At 37.1% G+C, this 25,500-nt stretch overlaps 1 protein-coding gene across 1 annotated transcript; it reads right to left on the bottom strand.

Moving 5' to 3' along the window:
- On the bottom strand, nt 1–24,938 carry LOC131029441 (probable 3-beta-hydroxysteroid-Delta(8),Delta(7)-isomerase). Its single transcript, XM_057959930.2, has 4 exons — nt 24,495–24,938; nt 1,149–1,295; nt 907–1,015; nt 1–532 (listed from the first exon to the last, which is right to left on the bottom strand). Exons 1-4 carry the CDS (start codon nt 24,637–24,639, stop codon nt 277–279), a joined length of 657 nt encoding a protein of 218 aa, XP_057815913.1. The 5' UTR covers nt 24,640–24,938; the 3' UTR covers nt 1–276.
- Between the last annotated feature and the right edge of the window lie 562 nt (nt 24,939–25,500).

The following is a 25,500-nucleotide window of genomic DNA, read 5'->3' as shown; positions in this document are numbered from 1 at the left end:
TTTGCAAGGTCTAAATTGCCATTTTATTATATCTAGAATTGTCAGTTTGCACATTGAAAACATGGAGCAAATGGGGAGTGGCACAGCATTGATGACTTTCTAGAGGGAAGACAACTTTTAAAATTCCTCAGTATACATGCTTTTTGACCAATAAATAAGATTCCACTCGTAAGTGGTACAGAATGTCATTTAAATTAACTCACCCTTCTCAATGCAAAAGTTTGGTAAAATCAGCAATAATGTAGCACCATCAATGCTCTAGATGGAACACAAAAACTAGATTTTTTTTGTTTTCTCACTTGAAAATGCCCGAGTTATTTTTTTCCAGCATGATACTGCAATAAACATGGGTATTACCACCCAAAAGCTGTTTGCCAGAACATAATAAGTCCAATAATAATGTCCGCTGGCAGAGAAATTGTCCCCTTCCAGATATGCTGTGACAAAATACACTACATCACCATAAAGTTGGCTCAAAGAAGCCGCAAACTGAATTAGGTGACTGTATGGCTTCCTTGCTCCTATGGCATACCTGTGGCCAAAATGTCATTAGCAAAATTCTATACTTGCCATAATTCTTATTTTGCTAAAAGGTTTCAACCACTGGCTGTTGATTTCTCTTATTCATACATTAAAATTTAAAATATCTGATCGATCGTAAATTCAATGCCAAAGGAAATGCCCTACTCTTGAATTGCAGAAAAGCATGCAAAAGGTTTTGGATTAGCAACAAAGGCACTCAAATAAGGTAAAATTATTTTTTTCAAATCACAAAAAGGGATGTGAACCGTATGCCACATTACATAGTTGACCATGTGAACTTTACAGTGAATCCCAAATGCCATTTTACAAATCATTCACATTAGAGCGCCACAAAAATGTCCCAAGTTTTTTTATTGTACTTACACAGCGAGAAGGCTTGCAGGACCAACTAACACAGCAGTAATTCCTTCTACTGTAACTACAGCAGAATCCCTTGCTACATATCTTGAATCACCCTTGCTATACTCTTTCCCTATTAATTTTATCAGAGGCAGACAACTAGATCAGAAAATAAAATCTCAAAAATAGCTCAACTTAAAGACAGCGCAATGCATTTTTTTAGCAAACAAATAAAAAATATATACACCAAATAGGTGAGAACTTACAAACTTCAGCCAAGTAAACAGGAGACTTGAGCTTGTAAAAATCTGGAGAAAAAACAAAATACCCTTCCAGAATAATATGTGTTAAGCCAGTAAATGCCCACCAGCACATCAGAACTCTGTTAATTGTAGTGATCTTCGAGCATCTTCCTGGAGGGTAAAGCCCAAATTTTAAGCATTTCTTGATATTAAGTCACACAAACACCCATATTCACACATTTAAATTCCTCACAGTCAAATATTTAAGAAAGATTAAAACTGTAACATTTCAGTATATGCATTTTTTACCCATAATAAAATACCTTTCAGAGCCAAAATGTCTAAGGAGATTACTAAACACAACATTCAAACAAAAGAATCTTATTGGAAACAGAGTTGTTTAAACTTTAAAGAAGTACCAACAAATAAGGGCTTTCTTGAAATCAGTGTTCCCAGGGGATGCATCTCCGCGATAAAACCTACATACTGGGGAATGGAGACATCCTAGGAGTAGACCTGCAATCCCTGCAAACCAGGAAACGTCTCTATGGGCATTCCACTCTGCAGGGTGTGACTGAGATGCACTGCCATTCCTAGGATGGTCAGTGGAAGTGTAAAAATCCCTCAAACATCCCAACACCATGCCATTTTTTTAAATTAAAATTGCAGTTAAGCTCTGTAAATTTTCTTTTCACAAATGTTGGCAAGTTTCTGATTCCTCATTTGTATCTGTGTCTAACTTGTTAGCTTTATTCATCTCACTTTAGATGTCTTTCTCATTTTTCTTTCTTTTTTCCTCTATCTTTGGGTTTCTTTCTCCTTTCTATTTTAAGTCAACTGATTTATTGTCGTCTTCATAGCAATGTTTAAATGTGAGACCTGAACTTCAAAGCTCAACTTCACCCTCTTTTAAAGAAGCTCTCTATATGCCAACTTGAAGTGCTACCTTTAATCATAGTTTCTAATCATGGTCTCAATGGCTAATAGCAAACTTCTCCAATTTCAATGCATTGACATTCCAGAAGTTGAATCAGCTTCATTGTTTAAACCTAAGGGAATGAAACTTGCCAAAACAGATGCAAATGCCCCTTTCGACTTTCTCATGAAGCATTCTGCACCTAAAATACCATACATTCCTTGAAGAGGGGATTTTTTTGACCAAACAGTTTAAACTTCACAGGGCATCTTGACTTGTTAACAGGTGCCAGGGAGGAAGTGGCCAGTTCTATTGAAGATACTTAGTCTCTTGTTCCTTAGTTTGGTAGCCTTCTTTTAGCCTGCATTGAGACCTCATCTGGTGCCACTGTTTCAATCCTCTTGACACTTTTCATTATGAAAGGCTACTGTTTTAAAAAAAATTGCTATTAAGCTCTAGCAAGATGCTCCACAAGATGATGGTTGCCAGACCATGGCATAAGGCTTCCACTTGGCTATTCCTGCCGTGGAATGACAAGGATTGTAAGAAAAGCCACAAGAAGTGAGGAATAATTCAACAAAGGTTAAGTCTCTTCATCACCCAACACCATATTTTCTAGGCAAACTCACAAAAAAGAAGATGACAGGCACTTTCCACTTCATTTTTATGTAGCAAAACAGTTGAGCCCATTAAAGGCTCATTTCATACTTTATATATTTGTCATGGCAGCCACCCAAAAAATGCTGTTTTGGAATGCACAAATTGGACCAGAATCTTCTCCCTGAACCTTCAGGTGGTCAAAACACCTAATGACAGCAACCATCTGTGTTTTACGGTGTACTTCCCAAAACCATCAATTTAAGAATATCTAAATTGTGGGTTAATGTGAGGAGTGTTTGCTTCAGGATATCAATTAGTTGAAGTTCCTGAGGCATGCTGAACTTGAATACCTTCCGAAGCTTTCCAACATGGACCAGATACATTGTCAATAGGAATCCAGCAGTCACATAGAGAATAACCTCAACAGGGTCAGGCAACTTCTTTCAGTTTCCAGAGGCTCTCTAAAAGGATAAGGAGGTGGAAAATGGAAAACAAATCCAGGAATTTTCCCATAAATGGGCTCACATTCGATCACCCACCTCCTAGTTTAGATTTTGTGAGACCAGCTTTGTGTTGATGTTGATAAAGTTCCTCAAACTTGAACCAAGAGATAAATATCCAGCAAAATACAGCTGTTCAATAGATAAACTTCCCAAATACTTTATTTTTATTTGTTAGCTGAATAAGCAAGAGGTTACTGATAATAATCTCTAGATCAGTTTAGCTCCTAGAGCTGGATTTTGAGCAACAAGGTCCTTGCAGCCAGCCCCAGCAAAACAATAGCTTGGAAAACTTTAGACAATTTCATAAAGGGTAATATGTAATTATCCAGGCTCCTTGCTAAAGAACTTTTTTGAAGGTTTGGTTGGGAGATTTTAAGAAGGCCATCAGGGCATCCATGACTAAAGGCATATAAGTAGGGATCACTTGCAAAGCTAATTGGATCATAATCAATCTTCCAGCCAAAATTAACCACTAACCTCACCAGAATGTAATTCTCTTTCTAACTTTAGCAAGCACCTCCATTCGTAGTTTGTTCCTACAAGATTCTGTGAATACACATATACCAAAGCATTTGCTTGGAAGGTTACTGTTGATGTGTGTTTTTTATGCACATGCAAACACATAATAAAATACCCAAAAGTATCTTATCCTCTCTTGATCAAAGTCTATCAAATGCTGAAGATTCGCATAAGGATCACTTGAGATAACTCCAAGGTTCTTCAATGTCGGGCCATGACATGTGGATAAGCTCAATGGTCGATGTAATTATGATAGAATCACAAGGGGACTTACATTGAATTGTTGAATGCTTGAATCGTTGGAACTTAGATTCTAAAGATGTAGGGTTTAGGAAGACTATGCTACTCCTAAGAATGCAAGAGACAATGAACGATTGAATGAAATTCAACTAAGCTTTGCTTCGCCATCAACGAACAACTTTACAAAGCTTAGTGCGATCTCCTAAGGTAGGTACATGATGTTCAAATCACTATTAACAACAAAGACACCATCAAGGCAATGCATATCAAAGTGTGAATAGCAATTGAAGTTAAGCTCATTAAGAATTCCAATTGACCATGCAAGGCACCCTTACAATCATCAAGAAGCTAGTGGTGTGGACAAACGAATTTCATCATTAATCATTCACAACTTCTTTCATCCATCTAATTATCATTATCTAACATGAAGATCCAACAAGAAACCATGCACTTTGTAAACAAACAACACATTCCACCATATCTTCAATGAAAAGGAAGTTTATTTACAACTTTGGCAACAATTTTTGCCTTCTCCTCCTACTCTACTCTAGCTACTATCTGCTATTGAACTACTAACTATTTTCTATTGACTCTTTAACTATTCTCCTATTAACCTTTACAAATGGAGAGCTTGAGCTTTATATAGAGAGCTCATTTTACAATGAAACCCTAATTAGGGTTTGTTACAACAAACTTTATTTTTGCCAATGAAATAATTACAATGATTTGACACATGTCATCTTTAGAATATTCAACCAATTGACAATGGGGGTAGGTACATTAAAGTTTGTGCTCCCACGAGTGAGCTTGGTTCAGTGAATCGAGACATGCTGAGGTGGAACTTCTCTGATTAGTGAAGTGGTGACTAGGACGCCACCTCAACTTGCACTTGTAGACTTGGTAGATCATCATGAATGAATATCGAGCAATATCTCTTGATACTCAACATTATTCAGTTTGCTCAATGTGGTGATGATGATAATCTTCTAAATTTGATTAACTCTTCTGAAACTATCCTCTTGAATGTCTCAATCACAGAGGTGCAAGGTGTAGATGTTGACTTCCTCTTAGTTTTGGATCATGAGACTGCCTTGGAATGAACCCTTGATGTCATAGCTGCTTTGAGGTGATTGTATGACTTCTCCTTTTTATGAAATCTTTTGAATATCTTGATTCTCTTGTGTTTGCTGATGAAGCTTTCCCTTTGCATGGTGATGTAGATCTTGCTCTCTTTCTTCTTTTGCTTTACAATCTATATCGCCATCCTATCATATCTGCAAAACAAAAACAAATATGATATCAACTCACATGACATCTAACCTTTATACACCCTCGTAATTTGACATAGTCTCTGATTTTCTGTGTTGCAGGTTTGATGAGTGCATTTAGAGAGGATGTTGCTCCTAAGGATAGGCAATGGAAGTCGGAGCAATTGCTCCTAATGAGGAGCAAAATACAATTTGCTCCAATCAGGGAGCAATGGAAGTTTTTCAACACTTAGCAAAATCTGGCCTATGCATCTCTTTCAATGAGCCAAAGGGAAATTCGCTCCTCCAAAGTGGCGAAGGAAGTGATTTTCGCTTCACTTAGGACAGATTCACTGTTATACTGCTGATGATTATCCTCCTCACTGAGTGGATTCGCTGCTCTCTTTGATGAATTTTGCTTTAGAATGATAAAGTTTGCCCTCCTTGATCATTGACTCTGCATTCTTAATGATTAAATTCACCTCTGGTGCTGATTAAAGTCACCAATCTTGCTGATGAAATTTGCTATCTGCTTCTGAAATTCGCTTATTAGAGAGGAAGTCACTTTGAATTAGTGACTAAATGATGATTTTAAGTCCCCTTATATAGGAGCTCTAGGGCAAAAGACATGTTTCTTAAGATGAAGGCCGACCTAGTTTAGAAAATTAAAAATAATATTTATTGCTTATAGGGCCGACTCACCAATTAAAAAGATTTTCCCTTTTGAATTCAAATTATGGTTTTGGCGCCAAAAATGTGTTTGAATTGCTAGTCGTGGTGCCTTGGGCAAATTCGCTCTCAAACACAAGCAATGGAAGTAGAATTCGCTCCCAATGAGGAGCAATGGAAGTAAAAATCGCTCCAAAGGAGGAGCAATGGAAATTTTTTGACACAGCCAAATTTTTGCTCTCCATTCATCAATTCGTCTCTTGAATTTAAGTCTTCATACGCAAGAGTTGTCAAATTCTCTTCACCAAATGTCTTGTAGATGATTTCGCTCCAAGATAGAGGCAATAGAAATAAAATTCGCTCCTAATGAGGAGCAATGGAAATTCTCTCACTTGATCAAATTTTGCCCTTCATCGACTCAAGCTTAGGTATCTATGCAAGAGAAGGAGGCATCAATCCAACCTTAAGTTAGGCTCAAGATCAACTTCACTCTCAAATTCAGGCAAAGGAAGACATTTTCGCTCCCAATGAGGAGCAATGGAAGTAAAAATCGCTCCAAAGGAGGAGCAATGGAAATGACTCCAAGTTGAAACTTAATTCAATCTCATCCACTTACCTTTATTTCATTGACTCAAACCTCAAGTCTTTTAGCCACCTATACATGAAAACATGTCAAATTGACCCCAAAGAAGGCTCTAGAATCAATTTCGCTCCCAAAGGGGAGCAATGGAAGTGAAAATCCCTCTGAAGGAGGAGCAATGGAAATGACTCCAAGTTGAAGTTTATCTCCTTTTTACTCATCAACCTTCATTCTACCAACTCAAATGCATTGCATTATGCTCATGTAGGGCTCTAGAAGCAAATTCGCTCTCAACCAAGGGCAAAGGAAGTGGATTTCGCTCCAACTAGGGAGCAATGGAAATAATTTTCACCCTCAATCTTGAGCAATGGAAGTGACTTTAAACTTACCTTCTAGCTCGGTCTTACTAACTTGCACCCTAGGGTTTAGCTTTCATACATCAAGAGACCTCAATACCTACCTTGAATGTGATTTCGCTCTCAACCTAAGGCAATGGAAGGGAAATTCACTCTGAAAGGAGGGCAATGGAAGTGTTTTTCACTCCAACTACGGAGCAATGGAAGTGACCCTAAGTAACAATCTCCCTTCATTCCTTGGTTTAAAATCGTGATAAACTTCACTTTTTCCGTAATCAAAATGATGCTAGAGGCTTCAAAACTCACTTATCTCCATCAAATATGCTCAAGAAATGCACATCGCTCTCAAGTAAGGGCAACGGAAGAGGATTTCGCTCCAACCAGGGAGCAAAGGAAGTTGCATCCTCAGCCATCTCAATTCAAGATCATTGATCATTCATTGCATTTCTTGCCCAAATTGAGACATCTTATGATGATTAGAGGTGATTCTAGTGACTTGAAAGGCCTAGAGAAGGGTTTCGCTCCTGAAAGAGGGCAATGGAAGCAAAATTCGCTCCAACTAGGGAGCAATGGAAATTTTAGCATACTTAGTCAAATTTTGCTCTTGGATCTCACCTCTTACTGAAATATATTTAAGTCACCCAGATGATGAGGAAAACACCCGCATTGTTGATTATGCTTGATCTTAAGGGTTCCTCCATCAAACCTCTTTCTCTCTATGCTCAATTTGACCTCTCCTCTTCACCATTTTGCCATTGTAGGCCTTGACCAATCGAGTTCACGACCATTCTTACCACCCCTCACTCATCTCGCATCACTTCATTCTACCCCTCACAGGAAGGGCTATCCTCCTAATTCCCAGCCTCTTGACCAACTATACCTCTCCAATGCAAAGGTTAATAGCCAAGACTCTAACTACTATCCTAGAAAGCAGAAAAAAGTGGGGGTCCCCATTTGCAATGGGGCGATGTGTGAAGACATCACAACAGTTACCAATTTCAAAACCTAGACTTTTTTCCAACATCTGTTTGGTCTTGGGCTACAATCGAATTTACTTATTAGCACTTAAGAATTAGCTCAATGCTAGCGAATAGGAAGTGAGAATTTGCTTAATTTCTCGTCACCTCCTTAGCCAACACCAAGAAAAATGGGTCATCTAAAAAAAGATATTGAGAACACAGCTTTAAATCTCAAATCTGTCAACAAAAGAAGACCTTTCCATATCTCTCTCTAATGCCACTAAGATGCTTGGGTTGAGGGCTTCCACCATCGAGATGAAAAGATTCATGGAAATTGGGTAACCTTGACTAACACCAGGGGAACTTTGGAATTAACCTGCAGGACTACCATTAACTTAGGATTGAGGAGCAGATGCAACATAGTTTATAATCTGATCAAAAGCTGAATTTCAAAAAGACATTGAAAAGAAAACTCCAATCAACTCCATCATAAATTTTACAAGTGCCATTACAACTCAGGGTGGGTACCCAGAAACTTGACTCCACTTCAGATCTAAGGTGAAACAACTTACAGGGGTGCTTGGAGATTGCATCCGGCTGGTCCTCCACTAGGGATAGTTCTATTCTGGCGGAGGGAGTTGGGATGTGAAACCCTCAACTTTGACTGCCTATAGGTGTAGATCGCTCAAAGTTAGTTACAGGTCTGCTAAACGTATTCCGTCCCAGAACTCACCTGATGCTGCTAGGTTTGCACTGTATGTTTGCAGCCTATTGAACCTTGCCCTAGGGCTGTTGCTGTGGATTGAAATTATGCCACCACCTTGAAAGGTTAACTCACTTGTCCCTGGTAATTTTTCTGTAGCTGATTTGCTAGGTCTGGTGACTTCTGCTGTAGATTAAAGTACTGTAGCTGATTTCTGGATCTTGATTGTTCTGTCAAACTCTAGATGTACTTGCCAATGAAGGTCAGTAGAGGCATTGCCTTGATAAGACCCAAAACTCCTTTCAAGACCACTGCACCACCTGTAAAATGGATAAATATTGAGTGTAAATCCAATTGCAAACCCTGATTTGGATTTTCTCAGAAAAAAGAGGCAGGGGTTTCTTCCTGACTCAATTGTGCGATCAGGGTTTTGGTACTTTGTGCACTGGTAACTAAATTTGCAAGGTCTTGCTCCAAAAATTCCAAAATCAGATGCTCCAAATAGCATCTCCCTATATATATGTTTGGGGATAGGTCATAAGGGCCAAAATATTAGCACCCAAATTAAAAATTATGCCTTATTTGCTTTGTTTTGTTATTTTATTATTTAATATTTAATATTATTATTGTAGTGTTTAAAATCACATTTATTATATTATTAATAAGAATATTATTCCCCTTGAGCAGAGGGGACATGACAGCCACGTACAAGTGACTCAAACACAGTAGCCGCCTTTTTAGTGAAGATCACAAAACATCATTATTAGCTTGCAGCAAATGGGTTTAAGGTGGAGGAAGATGAGTTGGTACCCACAGCTTTAGATGGGTTTTCTCTATGTTGGGACTATTTGTTTGGGGTGTTTGTGCTTATGAGAAGGTTCCCAAAATGATTTTATCCAAGAAGAGACCAAAATGGAGAATATTTCAGCTAGAACAAAAAGAGTTAGTAACTTAGCCCTCATCAAGAAGATGAGGAAAAGTGGTAAGCCAAAGGGTTCAAAAGGGCAAGGAGGAAGAATCAATTTATTTAGATTAGGTGGAAAAAGACTTAAGAGTCACATAAAGTGTTTCAAGTGCGACAATATGGGCCAGTATGCATCTTAGTGTCTTGACAAGATAAATTTCAAACAGCAATGATAGGAGTTTGCAAGAAGTGCAGAAACTTTATTTGAAGCAGATGAGTTAGCATCCAAACTTAAGACAACTTTCTCCATGGTGTCATGCTTACCCATTAACTCTAATTTTGATGTAGGGTGGTATGTAGACAACTAAGCATCATGACCTTCAATAAGAAGGCTTTCAGAAGACTTCAAGAGCAAAAAGGTTGGCATACAAGTAGAACTTGATGATGCCACATATCCTATAACTGGGACAAGGAGTGTCTTCTTCCACATGCCTTCAGGTGATATTATTCAGCTAGAGCTCTATTGTATTTTCCAAGTTTGAGAAAGAGTCTTTTTTCAGTTTCTTGCATGACAGATCTGCAGTGTATCACTCAGTTTGGTGGCTAGCAAGTGATTTATTAGAAAACGCAGCCTTGAACCTGGTTAAGTTTTGGCTAAAGGAGAACAAGATGGTGACCTTCATAAGCTACTTGTTGATCTAGTCAAATAGGTCCAGCAAGATACTAAGCTGGAGTAGTGTACTATCTTTATGAAGACACTTTCTAAACCTATTATGGAATCATTGATTGATTCCATGCATACAACTAAAAAAAGTATTGAGGGGAACCAAGACAAATGTATTGCCAAAAGATTCTCTCAAAAAGAGACAGTTGAACTTGATGAGACTCTTATTCTAAGCCAAAGGATTCTCTAATAAAGTAGGAGTTAATTTGTTGAGGTTTTCACTACAAGTGAACAAGTCGCTGACGCTCTGACAAAGCCCTCGTCAAAAGGTAAGTATGAAACACTAAAAGATGTTGGGGTTGATAAAGAACACCTTCTTCACAAAGAGGGGGTGTTAATTTTTTGTTGCTCAGATGATGTTGCTGGGAACAGCAAAGAACACAGAAAAACCAGGTGCAGTAGCAGAATGCAACAAAAAAAATGCACAGCAGTGGAAGTGAATGTGCAGAGTAGATATTTTTTCTCCTATACTGGGTGCTAGAAATTTCGGCTATTAGAAATCTTTTTGTCATATTTTTAGGGGCTAGTTTAGGATGTTCCTAGGTGCAAAGTTTGTCATTATTTTAGGTGCTTTTATAAGGTTATTTAGACATAATTTTTTTGTACATTTTTTTTTTTTTTAAGACAGTTGCTTTGTGATGAAGGCAACCAGAAATATTCAGTTGTGTTTTTTTGGTAGGTTGCCTTAAATTGAAAGTCTATTTAATACCCTAGAAAAAAAATCTGTAATGGCTACCGAAAGTGGAAGAAAAAGTAATTTCACAGGAAGATAATTTTGGGTATCCAAGCATGTTAGAAGTAAGCACTTGATCACTTGATTGGAAAAGTAAAAAAGAATCCTTCCATGTTGTATGCTTTATTGAAAGATCTGTATGTGCAACTAGTGGCATCCTAGTGAATAAAGTATTATGGACGAATCGTGCTTCCTCTAATTTTCATATCATTACACTGCAATGCTGTTTTGGCTAGTGCATCTTTCTTATTAGTTTGTTCACGAATCCATCATTGGTATGATTTTTTTAATTCAAATGCAACCTATAGGAATTTCCCTTGATAGAAGCTATGAAATGTATGGGAGGCCACATGTTGGGTAAATGGTAGAATTCTGGCAGTATGACATTTTTTTAATTGAGTCATGTTTGCTATGTTTGGGGTCAAATCATGTTCCCTCTAATTCTCTTATCTTTGCACTGCAGGGCTGAATTGGTTGGTGCATCTTTCTTATTAGTTTGTTCACAAATCCAACATCACCATGCTCCTTATCTTTGCAAAAGCAACATCACTAGCAATTTTTTCTCATTATGAGCTATAATGTAATGTTACTCTTTCTCCTAGAGTTAACTAATATTTGCAGCGGAATAAATATAATGGTTAATTCTAGAGTTAACATAATATTAACCAAAATAGATATAGGCAACATTGCATACTATACATGTGATAATTTATAAGAACTCTAAAGAATATATCTAACATGGTAAATTGAATACCACAACCACATAAATCAATCATATTATCACCAAATTCGTATATTATATTCTCAATATCTTCTATCATCAAGGGTTCCCAATACTAGTTTGAATCTTGAACTTGGAACGGTCATTCTCAATCTAAGAAGATTTCAATGGCCATGGCCCTCATAGCTACGGCACATCTAGGAGGAACCAATTCTTATTCAGAGCCAACATAGATGCTTCCCAAGCATCAACGCAGCATGCTCCAGAGTAATTACTTGACATGCATACAAAATGCTCCAGACTCCAAAGTAATTACTCAACATGCACAACCACCCTAACCAAGACAATCTCAAGTGTTTGTTGTACCTCGAGTTGGGCACACATTGCGTGCCCCCTTCTCCAAGCCCATAGTCCACCAAGCCACCTTCTTCTTCCTTGAGTAATCTCCATGCCCCCTTGGTTTCCAAACCATCACACCCTTTCAAATAGGTTTCCTTTTAATTATTATTTAAATAAATAATTATTCTTTCAATTTTATAACAGTTATTATAGATATTCATTATTAATCTCTCTTTTAACCAAAGGATCATAATATCCCTTTTTTATCTCCCTTTTAATTATAAAGGATTATTTAATTACTTTATCTTCTCTTGGGGAAAAAGTCACAATCTACATGGTGGGTAAAAGGTGAAATCTTGGCAAGATGACATTTTAAATTGAGTCATGTTTGCTATTTTAAAATTATTATATTTCATAGTTTGGACCAATATTGCAGCATCTCAAGCATTTAAATGTGTGTTTGTTATCATCTTCCTTTGCTTACATCCACTAGTGAGCCACTCCAGCTTTGATGAAAGTTTATCAATGAGGATAACACGTTTATAGAAATACCATAGCTCTTAATGTAATGTAATGAGTTGTCTGCTTTAAAGCTTATGGTTTGTAATGTCAAGTTGTACTAGGTCTTTCAATTCCTTCTGTGACATGTGGCCAACTTAATAGTTGATAAACGATTTGGGTTTCATTCATGTTGTTGGACATGCACCTTCGTCTCTCAAATAAAAAAATTCTATATTTATGCCAATAGGCATTCCCTTAATGCACTTAGAGAAGTACATCTATAAATGTGTTTGAATGGACACCATTAAAAGATCTACCATTGGGTTGGGGGCCTAGCTCAATTGGACACAGCTTCCTGTGGTAGGCACGAAAGGTCTAGTCTCCCCTAGCCCACGTGGTACCAGAGGGCATGTCGCACCAGCACCACCAGTCACGTTAAAAATTTTACCCAGCACACTGCAATTTATAGAGGGGCTACCCAGTTCTTGCGAAATTAAAAGGTCTACCTGTAATGTCCCTTGTCAGGCAGTAAAGGGGGTATGGGTCAATTACCGACCAGTTCTCACAATAAGCTTAGATATTTGGAAATAAGAATGCAAATATATATATATATATATATATATAATAGTTGGTAATGGTTAAACCACCAGCCGTTTATGATTTGTACAATTAAGTTTATACTGTAGGGTATCGTTGTCAATCCGTATTAGACGCAGAATGGCTCATTGATCAGATAAACTACATATATTTGTAATGAATCAAATCGATGTTGTCAATTACAATATGGATGGCTATCATCCGTTCTGGTATATATAACAAGTACAACAATTACTGTCGTTGGGATCTGGGCATAATATTATTCTGAGTTTATAATGCTGGACCGATACGAATAGCCTTGAATCTCACTGTGCACGTTACTAGGCCTTCCCATCTAGTTTCCTTTGGCTTCTTCTAAACTGGAATCTGGAATAGCATTTCCCACGAATTCCCTTCCACCCCCTCTAAAATGATTTTGATTGTCTTTATATATAATGTGATGAGGTGGCTCTAAGGGACATGTCCGCTATTTCTTCCAAACCGTTGCTTCTTGTTGTCATTAATGGTACCCTTTCATATCGTAAGCATAATGATTATTTTCAATTAAGACAGATAATGCCCATTGTCAATATAACTAATCCCTCTTTGTATACGCAGATTATCCTCAACTGTTTATTAGGATACTATATGTGATATAATCAAATGCCTTTAGCAAGACATCGATATGGGAAATTCTTCATTCAATAGGCTACTTGACAATAACTCCAGTGTCGGCATAGAAGCTGTCTTGTATGTTATTCTTACCGGCCATGACGCTCGATCAGTGCTCCCGATTCGACATCAATATCTTAAATGTTATTCCGACGCAAGATATGATATTTGTTTGAACCTCGCCTTGAATACAAACACTATTTTCAATTTCCTCGTTATCTTATGAATGGAGAATCTGAATACTTATTTACTCATCTTTCTCATCCATGGTGAACGGCTCCCATGGCTAATCAAGTGTGGCATAGTTGCTGATGTCTCATGTTGTATTGGCTATTAATATTCTATAAAGATAATACAAGGAGCTTTCTCTTATTTGTTTGGTTCTAGAAATTTAGCATTCGAATGGGGTCATGACACTACCATTGAATAAACATTGTCTGTAGATTTTACAAAGCAATCTTGGCCATGGGATGCCGCTTTTAACATATGTCATTAAACTCATTATTAAGTGTAGGTGTGTTTTCTCCTTCAATTTGGGTAACTAAATCTCTTTAACTATTTAGCATTTACCATTGATACCAAATTTTGATAAGTTGGTGAGATCAAAACACAAACTTTACTTTTCCATTTACTTAGATAAATTCTTTTATATGTATCGAGTAAGTTGTTTCTTTTTGAAATTCCATTTATTTTGATTAATCAAAATCTACAACCTCCTTTCAATTATAAGGAATGTTGAGGCAAAACTAATTGGCAATTCCTCATGCTATGCACCAATATTTGCCTTTTTGCTATTGAACAAGATACATTTTGTTCATAAATACATTTGCTTGCAACAAATGACTTGGTTGCAATATATAGTAAATGCTTGTTGAAACCAATGGCCACACCTATTACATATAGATTGGCAAGCAAACAAATGGTAGGGTAAATTCCAGTTTGAATGATGGACAACTAGAGGCGAACGTGTTGGTGAGCACTAGCCAGCAAGTTATACTAAATTCGAATTTGTGGGTTGAAACTAAACTAGTCAATGGTGCACTTCACAAAGTCATTGTTGCCATCTACAAAAATGAGATCAAGCCCCCCGATCCACCACCCTTTGTTGTCATTGAATTCCAGAACTACTTGGGACACACATGACCCACAACATGCTCCAATTGCTCCAATCTTTTGTGGTGCCTAATGATAAATCTCCCTAAAAATGGATTGGGCACAAACAATCCATAAAGCACAAGATCTCACTATCAATAGAACAAAAATTCCATCAAAATCATAAATCTTCAAGGTCTTGCATTCACAGTGGTGTCACAAATTCAAAGATTGTCAAATCTACACCTCCCCTGCATTCTCGTTCCAACAACATACATTTATGTAAGACAATATGTATGTAATCCTATGGAAATAAGAGTAGCCTCTTCAAACAATGTCAACACAAAATTCCTAGAAATCCAATCGCTTCCCCTCATTATGTATTGTACAAAGATAATTTTTTATTTATAGGGAAATCTTATTTCAGTTGTCGTTTTTCTCCAACATTGATGATATCATTATTTCATGGATCTTGCATGTCTCTCTTCACATGCACAACTCTCATGGTACAATTACAAACAAAACATCCTTCTTTCAATTTCTGCAATTTCTTCTCAAACCTATCAGCATGTCCATTGAACCTTTGAGTACAATTGTTGGTTTAATATGCCTCAAATACAAACAAGGTGTGGGGCCACACATCACTAACAATAGAATCTAGACCCAGCCAAACATCATAAACTGTGCAGTAAATAGTTTTGTCTCCAACTTCCATCTCATGACAATTACTTATCAGTTATCACCTCAAGTAAGACAATTGTTTAAAGGCTCTTTGATATGTTGAGACAAACCAGCTCCCCCTCCATCCTGACTATTTGAACTCTAGATATGAATCAATCTGTCTACTTTTCTCCATGCTGCTAAAAATAAAGTTTTGCATAGCATGGGAGAATGGAGGAGGTCCATCATTATTTCCTCGAGTATAGGTATTATGATAAGGATTTTCATCATAATGGTCACATAGGAAACTCTCACAAGCATTAAACGAATCCACTCATCTTACATGAGGCAAGACCCAATGGTAATGCATGCTACATACTAATTCAATGTTCCTCTGGGGCAACCCAATATGGATACAGCTGGATGCAACATTCATAAAAAATACATACACATAGTTAGCACAATTTTCTAAATTATTAGAGGAGATTTTCATTACTTCAAAAGCAATATAGACACATAATTGCTACATAAATAATTATAAGTTAATTTGAAAATTTACAATATGCAAAAATAGCAGAGTTGCATTGGAAGATAACCCAAAAAATGGGTTGCTGAAATAGGAAAACAGTTCATTTGGCTCTTTCATTTGGTGTAGTTTTGTTTATATTTTGGAAGATTTACGTCAAATTTTAAAAAAATCAAATCACATAGTATTCGGCACAATTGGAAAATAAAGGTTTTTGGGCACACATGGGTACGGTTTCCGACATGTATCCAAACCGTTTCGGATACGGGGATACGTGTGCCCAAGGAGGGATATAGGAGTATCCGACTACTCTAAATAAAGTTATGCAATTATCTTTGTTCTCCATTTTTGGTAATCAATTGTTGTCACTTATGACACAACTAATTTCCAGCAATTTAGAGCCTAGCACCCTAGGCCCTAGATCTAGGTTGGTTAAAAATTATGACATATGTTGTATTAAAAGCAAATAGAACTTTCATTCCTAGGCGTATGAATAAAGCAAATCCAAAAGGCCAAAAAACCTACTCCCCAAGAAGTGACATCCTCCACTAAGACAACTCTTAGCCATGACCACACCAATTTGGTTTCCCGACGATGCCTAAAAAGGTACTTGACAATCTCTCTTTGTGAACAAGCTATGCACCAAAGCATAGGCACATGTAAATACTCTAATTTGAAACTAGGAAAAATCCTTGAAAGAGCACGAAGACTGCTCTATTGGGTTTTGTTAGAGTTTTCCAGATCACCTAAGCCATTTTGGGACAAGTATAGAGTTTACAATGCACTTTCCACAAGTAATATTGGTAACAAGAGTGGTGACATGGGTAATGCACTATGATTGCATGTGCAAGCTTCCATTGGAGGAAGTGCATATTGATTTTCCATGAAAGGCATCACCACTATGGGCAAGAGGATCCAATACCAAGCTTGTTAACGAAGCCATTGGGAACCAAATCTTGGGCTTTAGAGAGACATGTTTACACTCTTTATCAACAAGGCTACATATGATCTTCAACAGCACTGCTCTATCCTATCACTTTGTTAATAAGTGTAATGTCTAAATGTTTTAAAAGTATAGTGACTCTTCCAATAAGTACACAGGGCAGAAAACCATTTGTCTTTCAGCTAAGGCTTTCCATTTTTTTAATAATATATTAATATTGAATACCCCTAGAAAGTTTGGTTGTTAAAACACAAATGTAATGGCCCCTTCAAAATTTGCCCTAGAATCACATTTGCAACAAGTTAGGGTTAGGCTTACATCTTTACTAAGGAAGTGATCCAATTATTAGGGCTAGGCAATAACACATAATATTCATATAATATCCATAATATTTTTCAAGCACATTAGGGTTTTGGAGGAAGAGACATGATAGGTCTGCCCGATGCAATCTCCACACTAAGCCCAAGAGTGGACACTCACCATCTTGGCCTTGGTGGGCAGGCAACATGGACATCCACCGGGGTGGCCTACTTAGTAGGGTGCTTGTACCTGCTTTCCCCATCTATGTCTCATCCCCCTAATGACAATAGTCATCGTTTTAGAGTCAGAGAGAGGATCGTAGTGGGGATTTCTTGATTGTCCAATCTAAGCCCAAGAGTGGATCTTTGCCCTCTTGGCCCTAGGGGCAGGCAACACAGACATCCCTAGGGTGGCCTACTTAGATGGCAACCTTCTAATTCCCCTCTTTTCTACACGTCCTTCCTTCCATACATGATGGAGGTTTCACACAGAATTATTGCAGACACATACATTTAATAGCCAGTCATAAAATATGTATATATAGATTGAGATAAACATTAACAATAACGCATAGGCAGATTTATACCACAAGATGCAAGTATTAGTAGACATAGTTATATAGGTCTGAAATAGTTATAAGTCTGCTGCTTCCACATCTGGACTGCAAACTATCTGTCTTGTTCCACGGAGATAATTGATTCTATCTGCTGATGTTCAATGCTGCTTTTGGAGGCCAATCATTTTTATTTATACCTTCTTCTGTCTTGAAGAGGCACGTCTCTTCCAAAGGGACAAGTGCTTGTAATACTTATTATTTGTCTTCACACCTTTTGGCTCTCAACCAATCCCACCTTCTCAATTTGATCTTTCCTTAACTAGTCTCTTATCGATTTTGTTATTACTTCATTCCTTTGTTCATGGTAGACAGTGGCTGATCGCTGGTCTGGACTTCTGGTTGGAAAATCGCGTAGTCTTGCATCAAGACAATTTTCCCTTCATGTTGCATCTGCTTCTCACGTTAGGGTCATGACAACAAACCAATGCAAAACTAGTGCCCCTTCCACCAAAGATGTAGCTTGAAAGTTTCCCAAGCTCTCCATATACTTCTAATGAGGATGGTTACCTCTCATTTTACATGTATTGGGGTGTATATTAGGGTTACATAAACCTGGCTCATGCCATTCATTCTTACTATCCTGACCAAAAACCTCTAAGTAGCATAAATCCATTTTCTTTCATGTTTCTTTTTGGCCTCATAGTTAAGAGGAATGGCTTAAGAATAGTTACAGGTTGAATTGGTCTTTCTTAAATCTTAGTCAACTTCAACTTTTAGCTTCTATTACCATAAATGCAAAACTCTACATGAAGTTAATTATATGTGCACTGCTTAGAAGATGTTTGCTTTTTCTTTCTTAAATCTTAATCAACGTCGTATTTTAGCTTCTATTACCCTAAATTGAAAACTCTATATGAAGATAATTAGTTGTACACTGCTTTTGGATGTCTGCTTTTAAAACAATTCAATGTTTTGTTTTTTCTTGTTTTTCCTATTTTATTCCTCAACTGTATTTCAGATATTTTTGAAGCTCTAATATTTCACTTTTTATAAATTGGCTACCACGATTCTTGCCATATGGGTTCCAGCAGAAATACAATGATACAAGATGATATACTAGGCAAACACATGAAAGGGATTGCCAAATTGTACATCCTGTATACTCTTATTAGCATCTACGAAGACAAATATGCAAAATGAAAAATAGTACATGCAATGCAAGCTTGCAATACAGGAGTATGGCATACAATGACAATGTTACAAAGGTAGTTGTGTGATTGGTAAACTAACTCTAGCTTAGTGACTCAGAAACACAATTACAAGATAATTACACTCTTGACTATGACTTCTCATTATTTCCTTCCCAAAGAGATGAAATTGTTACAAGTTTCTGCTTGAGATAGGTAAACTTCTGCTGAAAAGTGGATTGAATATCCTCGTTGCCTTTAGTGTAAGTGTGCCGTTTTCCCAACCAAATAGGTGGTGCGTCCACTCTCATTTATTAAGCAACTTTATAAGTTGTTTGCAAGTTTTAACAAATAAAGCCCACCATCACATGTTTACACTTCCAGAAACCCACTATGGATAATTCTTTATATACCCCTATAATTTCGCATCTTGTCAATGTAAACAATTTCACAAATGAATATTTTGACTTTTGTATGAATGGCAGAAAAGATTCAATGAATGTAATGGACAGAAATGAGGTTGGTTGATGCATTGAAAAATGAATGAGAGTATTGGCCTTCTTTAAATTTTTGTTTCCTTCCCTGAAACAACCTACCATTAGATATCCCTACTTCCAAAACACTTTACCAGAATCCAAAGCATACCACATATCATGTTAGTGCCATGTCACATTTTGGAAGGGTAACAAACTACATACTTGGAATCTACTTGATCTGGCTGAGTCTTCCTGATCAAGTCAAGAAACTGCTATTATCGACTCGATGCTTGACCTTACAAAAGTTCAAGATTCAGAAAAAAGCTGCTTAAGAGTTGTTATCTCAGTGGTCAATAATCTAAGGTGCAGAGGTTGCACAATAATAAAATCACCTTCCATAACATTTGACTCCCAATATAGGTATTAATGCAACCCAGAGTTAACTCAGCATGCCAAAAATACCTTCACTTCAGCATTTATCATGCTTCTAGCTATACATGTCAAATATACCTTTTCTTTAGCATTTCTAATACTTCCCCCTCTCCCTTCTGACACCTCAATTTTCAAGAAATGCTCCACCAGAATTCAGCTTGACAAAAGATGTAATCAATGGCAATGACTATGCATCACAAACCATCCAACTGAGAAACTGACCATGGCAAATCATGCAAAGTCCTTGAGACAATTTCCACAAGTACAGAATTTGTTGCTCCAAATGTGGAAGAGGTCAATTTTTTTTTTTGATATCATGAGATAACCCAGCGACCCAACCACACCTTGTCTCAGTCTTACTTTTTGTCAAGTTTTGGGGTATAGAGAGGGCCAGCTAAGGCGAGAGTACCTCAATGGACAACTGAGCGGACTCAAACAACCCAGCCGCCGGTTAAACCCAGCCCGATGAGAGTTCAACCTTGGACCTACATGAGAAGAACCCAAAGCCTCTTCTATTATGTGGCAGAGGCCAATTTTGCAAGCGTGATATTGCATATTAATAGATTTTGAAAAAAAATTCCATATTCTATCAATAACAAAGTAAAACTGAGGATGAAACTTTCCCAGAACAAAATTCCTGATTTTTTGCCAACAGATAAAGGTTGAGCTACTGCCCACAAAATGTTACTGCATATCAGACTAAACTGGATTCATGATTTGATTAGTAACCAACTCAAGCAGTGTCTAAGGTTGACATATTAACACCCATCCATTCATTAAGCTTCAACTACATTAGAGGATAGGCACATGATAGAAGAATATGATAGAAATCCTCTGTGAATGCAGCAACATAAAATTCATATCAACTTCTCATTGGATCATATCTGATGTGAAAATTGTCCCAGAGACAGCTGACATAGAAGCCTTTGACAAAAGGCTAAACATATTTGATTGCAAAATCTATTACAAAATAAAAAATTCAGTTAATCAGTAAGGGAATTGGAACTTTCCTGATCCTCATTACTTTCCTAAAGTAGATTCTCCCCATCTAAAAGTGTCTATATATGAATACAAAGTAACTCTGAGAATCTTTAGTTCTACTTTAAAAAGATTACGATTCGTGCCACTTCAAATGGCATAGGCAAAGACTGAATTCATCTCCATTCCTCCTTCATATAAGTGCCAAGGCATTAGCAAATTTGCTAGAATCTAAATAATGACAGGCATTAATGCTACCTCTAGCCTCAAGGACGGCCTTGATAGGATGTCATAATATCTGAGAATCAAACTGCTCTTTATGATACCATCTATCATCTGAAACTAATGAACTTTCAAGACAAGATGTTAAGAGGGGCAAATATTGACAATTCCAAATAGCTGTGCCATTTGTTACATTACTATAATGTAAAAATGTTCCATAAGAATGTGAGGTGAGTATTTTGCCTCTAGTTGGCTCCAAGCAAGTACAAGCTGTGTAAAAAAATTCATGTTAATTTAGTCACGAAGTGAGATGCTAAACTTCCAATGGTAAAACCGGTTGAGCAAATAGCTTCAAAAAAGGTTTAACCACAAAAACTTCAGGTGGAGAGGTTGGGGAGCGAGGAGCAATCTTATTTGTACAGCTATCAGTATCTTGAATATTGAGGAAGCTCACCCTGAAAACTGAAAAGGAGCTAATTTATTGTATGAGTAGAGAAATTTGAAGATTCTTGGTCACTACTCAGAAGTCAGAGTCAGACAATATGGGCCAAATTGGTTTGACTTGCTAATATAAGCAAATCTCTGCCAAGTCTGTGTGAATCTGGACAAGACTGTAGGAGCCAGAGCAGGATTGACTAAATTTGTCGTATATGATGTTTTCTTTTCCCACGTTTTTACAAAGACTTTTACCAAATCTAAATCAAAGTCTAAAATAGGCCACCCCATTGTTGATTTTGTAACTAGGTTAGGAAAACAAATGGATTCGGATTGCCTTAAGGCAACATCCAAATCCTTATAGGGCTGGGCCCAAATGCATTAAGCTCACCAAACGTAGGGACACACCCCTTCATGTAACGTGTGGCCCTAAATAGGTGCGCTCCCCTTGCAATATAACTTAATCATTATTAGGACGCCAAAATAGGGCAAGACATAAGGTAACGTGTAAGCCCTATAATTGTAATTAAGTCTTGGCACAAAACTTAAGGTGAAGCCGACTTGAATTGGTCTCCACGCCACATATAAATAGAGATTCATTTGTATGCATTCATCACTCAGTTTTTCATCATCAATGTGAAGTTAGCTCTGCAAGATCTGCCCACTCATTCTGGAGGTTAGCAAATCCTCATTGAAGGCAAGCGAACCACTTCTGAAGGTCAGCGAACCACCTTGGAAGGTCAATGCATCACCATTAAAGGTCAGCGAATATCTTAGAAGGTCTGCAACTATTGGTGAAGGGATTACAAATCTGGTTCAGACTGGAGCATCATCATATACCTGCCGAGTTCTGATTCAGACAACAAGTTCACCATTCCTTATCAGCTAAGTCTTTATATTTATGCCCTAAGGCAGGATAATGCTGTAATTGTTACTGGATTTACATCAATCAAATCAGGGACACTTAATGCTGGGTTTTTCCTCCAAGAGGGAGGTTTTCCCAGGGTAGACTTGTGTTGTGTACACTTCTAGTTGTGTGTGTTGTTTCCTGTTACTGTGCATTATCATTTTTCTGTTCATTCTTGTAAATCTGATCACTAAATTAACACCCATTCCAAGTCTGCCTACTATAATGTTCAGTATGCCAAAAAAAAAAAAAAAAAACTAGATGCCTTGGGCATTGCCCAGCATAAAAACTTTACAGAATTGCAAAAATGTGAATAAAGTACAAATCATGTCCACAAAGAACTTCTCTGGTTTTCTTCAGTCAGCCTACTGTAGAATGATTTAACTTGACCTAATCACTGACAAGTATGAACTGGAGAACCATAAGGGTTTTTTTATTTTTAAGACAATGTCCAATCCGGTAGAGCAAACTCTCTTTCTGAGTAACCAAAGGTGAAACTATTGGATTCTTTCCAAATTAGGTAACTGAGATTGCCTGGCCTTTGCATACCCAACTGCTAGAGAGTTTCTGTGCAGCTGAGATTGCACAGAAACATTTCAATTCACATCACAATAATCCCGGTTTAGCATTTGGATTGTTAGCAAAACATTTCATTACACATTAGAAGCATACAGACTAAGCACAGAGTTCTTGGTGGTCCTGCAGGTTGAGAACAGGGCACACTGCAGTTTCCAAAAGGTTTTAGCACATGCCACGTGGTGGATTTATGTATTATACATGTCAAACTAAATTTGTAAGGATAGGCAATTGAAAATTGAAGATATATAAGGCATCAAAAAGAGTATGAGATGCATTTAACCACACGTAAAGACAGTTACATGTATAAATACAGATGGAAGTGTCAAACATGAATGCTTATGCCATGATGTGCCCTACGATATATCATATATGTGATGGTGTTTATTTTTTATGCGTAAATCTTAGAAGCAGACAGACTAAGCACAGAGTTCTTGGTGGTCCCGCAGGTTGAGAACAGGGCACACTGCAGTTTCTAAAAGGTTTTAGCACATGCCACGTGGTGGATTTATGTATTATATATGTCAAAATAAATTTGTGGGGATAGGCAATTGAAAATTGAAGATATATAAGGCATCAAAAAGAGTACGAGATAGAAAACTATGAGATTCATTTAACCACATGTAAAGACAGTTACATGTATAAATACAGATGGAAGTGTTAAACATGAATGCTTATGCCATGATGTGCCCTACGATATATGTGATGGTAGTTATTTTTTATGTGTAAATTTTTGTCCCACTTATAATTGTTAGAACTGACCCGTTTGAATATAACGGGCAATATGAACACCTTACCTATGCACATTGATGTATAGCTAGAGCTAAATCCCATAAGTTAGCACATATTCAGTTATTTCAGATTTATGTACACATGAACCCTTAGAGCTAAATCCCATAAGTTAGCATATATTCAGTTAATTCAGATTTATGTACACATGAACCCTTGAGCACCAAACCTCACCAGATCAAAGATACTTATCTGAATACATGTTTCATAAGGCCAAAGTCCCATAATGCCTACATTACGGCATACACTATTTTCAGAGATATCAAGAGGCACATGAAGATATGGGGGTCAAGACCTATACTAAGAAGCTAAGCCTCGGAGTACAACAGGATTGTGCATATCACATACTCCAATGACTACAAAACTTAAACTTCGAGGATCTCATGTTATCCGTAGATTGGCAAGAATCGGTTCACGAGATAGCAAAGAATTTGATCGATCTACAATAAAATAAAGTGAAGAAGTCTCATTTATCTCAGAAAAGAGTCCCACACACCCAGGATGCCTACTGGCTTTGCTGGTACATTACAAAATTATTAAAATTAAAATCAATAAAACCAAAACGGTTCCCAATAGAGATCAACATCAGAACTCGCTTGGGCACAAAAGTTAGTAGTAATCAAAATGTACAACATGCATACAGATCTCTACAGTTTGTATCGATTTCTGTGTGTGGAAAATTTCTGGGTAATCTTCAAACTGTTTAGAGCTATTTTGGGTTTTAAAAAGCGCATTGATTTTCCATGTTGTGGAAACAAATAAGTATTTTCATAATCGATATAGCTAATAAAACTTCTCAAGTTAAAGTTAAGGGAAGAAAAAATCATACCTGATAAAATCCAAGTGAATAAAACAAGCAAAGAAGAGGCAGCCGCATAGACACCCACAATGTAAGCTCGGGTGAAGAAAATGGGAACATAGCCAGGAAGCTGAAGCTCCTCTGGAATATATGGATGCTTCATCACATCACCCATTTCAATCCAAATTTTCAATTGAACTTGGCTAGTAAAGCAGATGAGCTGATCACATCATCTTACCGTAAACCCAGCCTAAACGTTGACAACAAGAACCTCGAATATTAAATTGAAACTACAGACATAATACGAAGGGTCCTTCTAATAGTAGCGCGGATCCAGTCTAGGTATGGATGTCTTTAAATGCTAAATCTTCGGTAGCAGCATCAGATGCAATGAATTTTTTCCGGATAAGTAAGTAAATACGCATGTTTGAAGTCGGGACCTAAAGTTTGAAAGCCCCATTGGGTAGGTTTTTTCCTTTTTCTTTTTTCATTTTGTTTCTTATTTCTAAATATAATTAAAGAAATTTTGATGGAGGATCTTTATCTACAAAATCATTTGTACTATGAGAGTAGAGCATTAAGCTGAAATCTTCTTAATTAAGAGTTTATTAAAGGAGGGATCTTCATCTATAAAGTCATTTTTAGTATGATAGTACGAGTTTTAGGTTGAAATCTTTTTCGCTGAGAGTTTATTTTAATGGAGAGATCTTCATCTACAAAGTCATTTTTAGTATGGGAATACAAGCTTTGGACTGAAATCGTTTTGACTAAGAGTTTGTTTTAATGGAGGGATCTTCATCTACAAAGTCATTTTTAGTATGGGAGTACGAGCTTTAGGCTAAAATATTTTTGGCTAAGAATCAAAGATTAAAGGGAGGTCCCCATGGGCCTGCTTAGCTTTTTTTGCTAGCAGTCACTCCTCAATAATTTTAGGAGCAATTTATGTAGCCAGTGGCCCCATGGATATTTAATTTTGCTACTTATCTTTAAAGAAATTATCTTAAAAAAAATTATGTAGCTGGTGGCCCATGGATAT

Source organism: Cryptomeria japonica, chromosome 4, assembly GCF_030272615.1.
Source record: "Cryptomeria japonica chromosome 4, Sugi_1.0, whole genome shotgun sequence".
NCBI classification, from domain to species: Eukaryota; Viridiplantae; Streptophyta; class Pinopsida; order Cupressales; family Cupressaceae; genus Cryptomeria; species Cryptomeria japonica.
Note: the sequence above shows the minus strand (reverse complement) of the source record. Positions and strands in the feature narration are given on the sequence as shown.

Coding starts and splice junctions, on each gene's coding strand:
- LOC131029441 (XM_057959930.2), bottom strand. CDS start 24,639: ATGGGTGATGTGATGAAGCATCCATATATTCCAGAGGAGCTTCAGCTT. Junction 1,016..1,148: donor TGTTTACTTGGCTGAAGTTT/GTAAGTTCTCAC, acceptor TAAAATTAATAG/GGAAAGAGTATAGCAAGGGT. Junction 533..906: donor CCTGCAAGCCTTCTCGCTGT/GTAAGTACAATA, acceptor TTTTGGCCACAG/GTATGCCATAGGAGCAAGGA.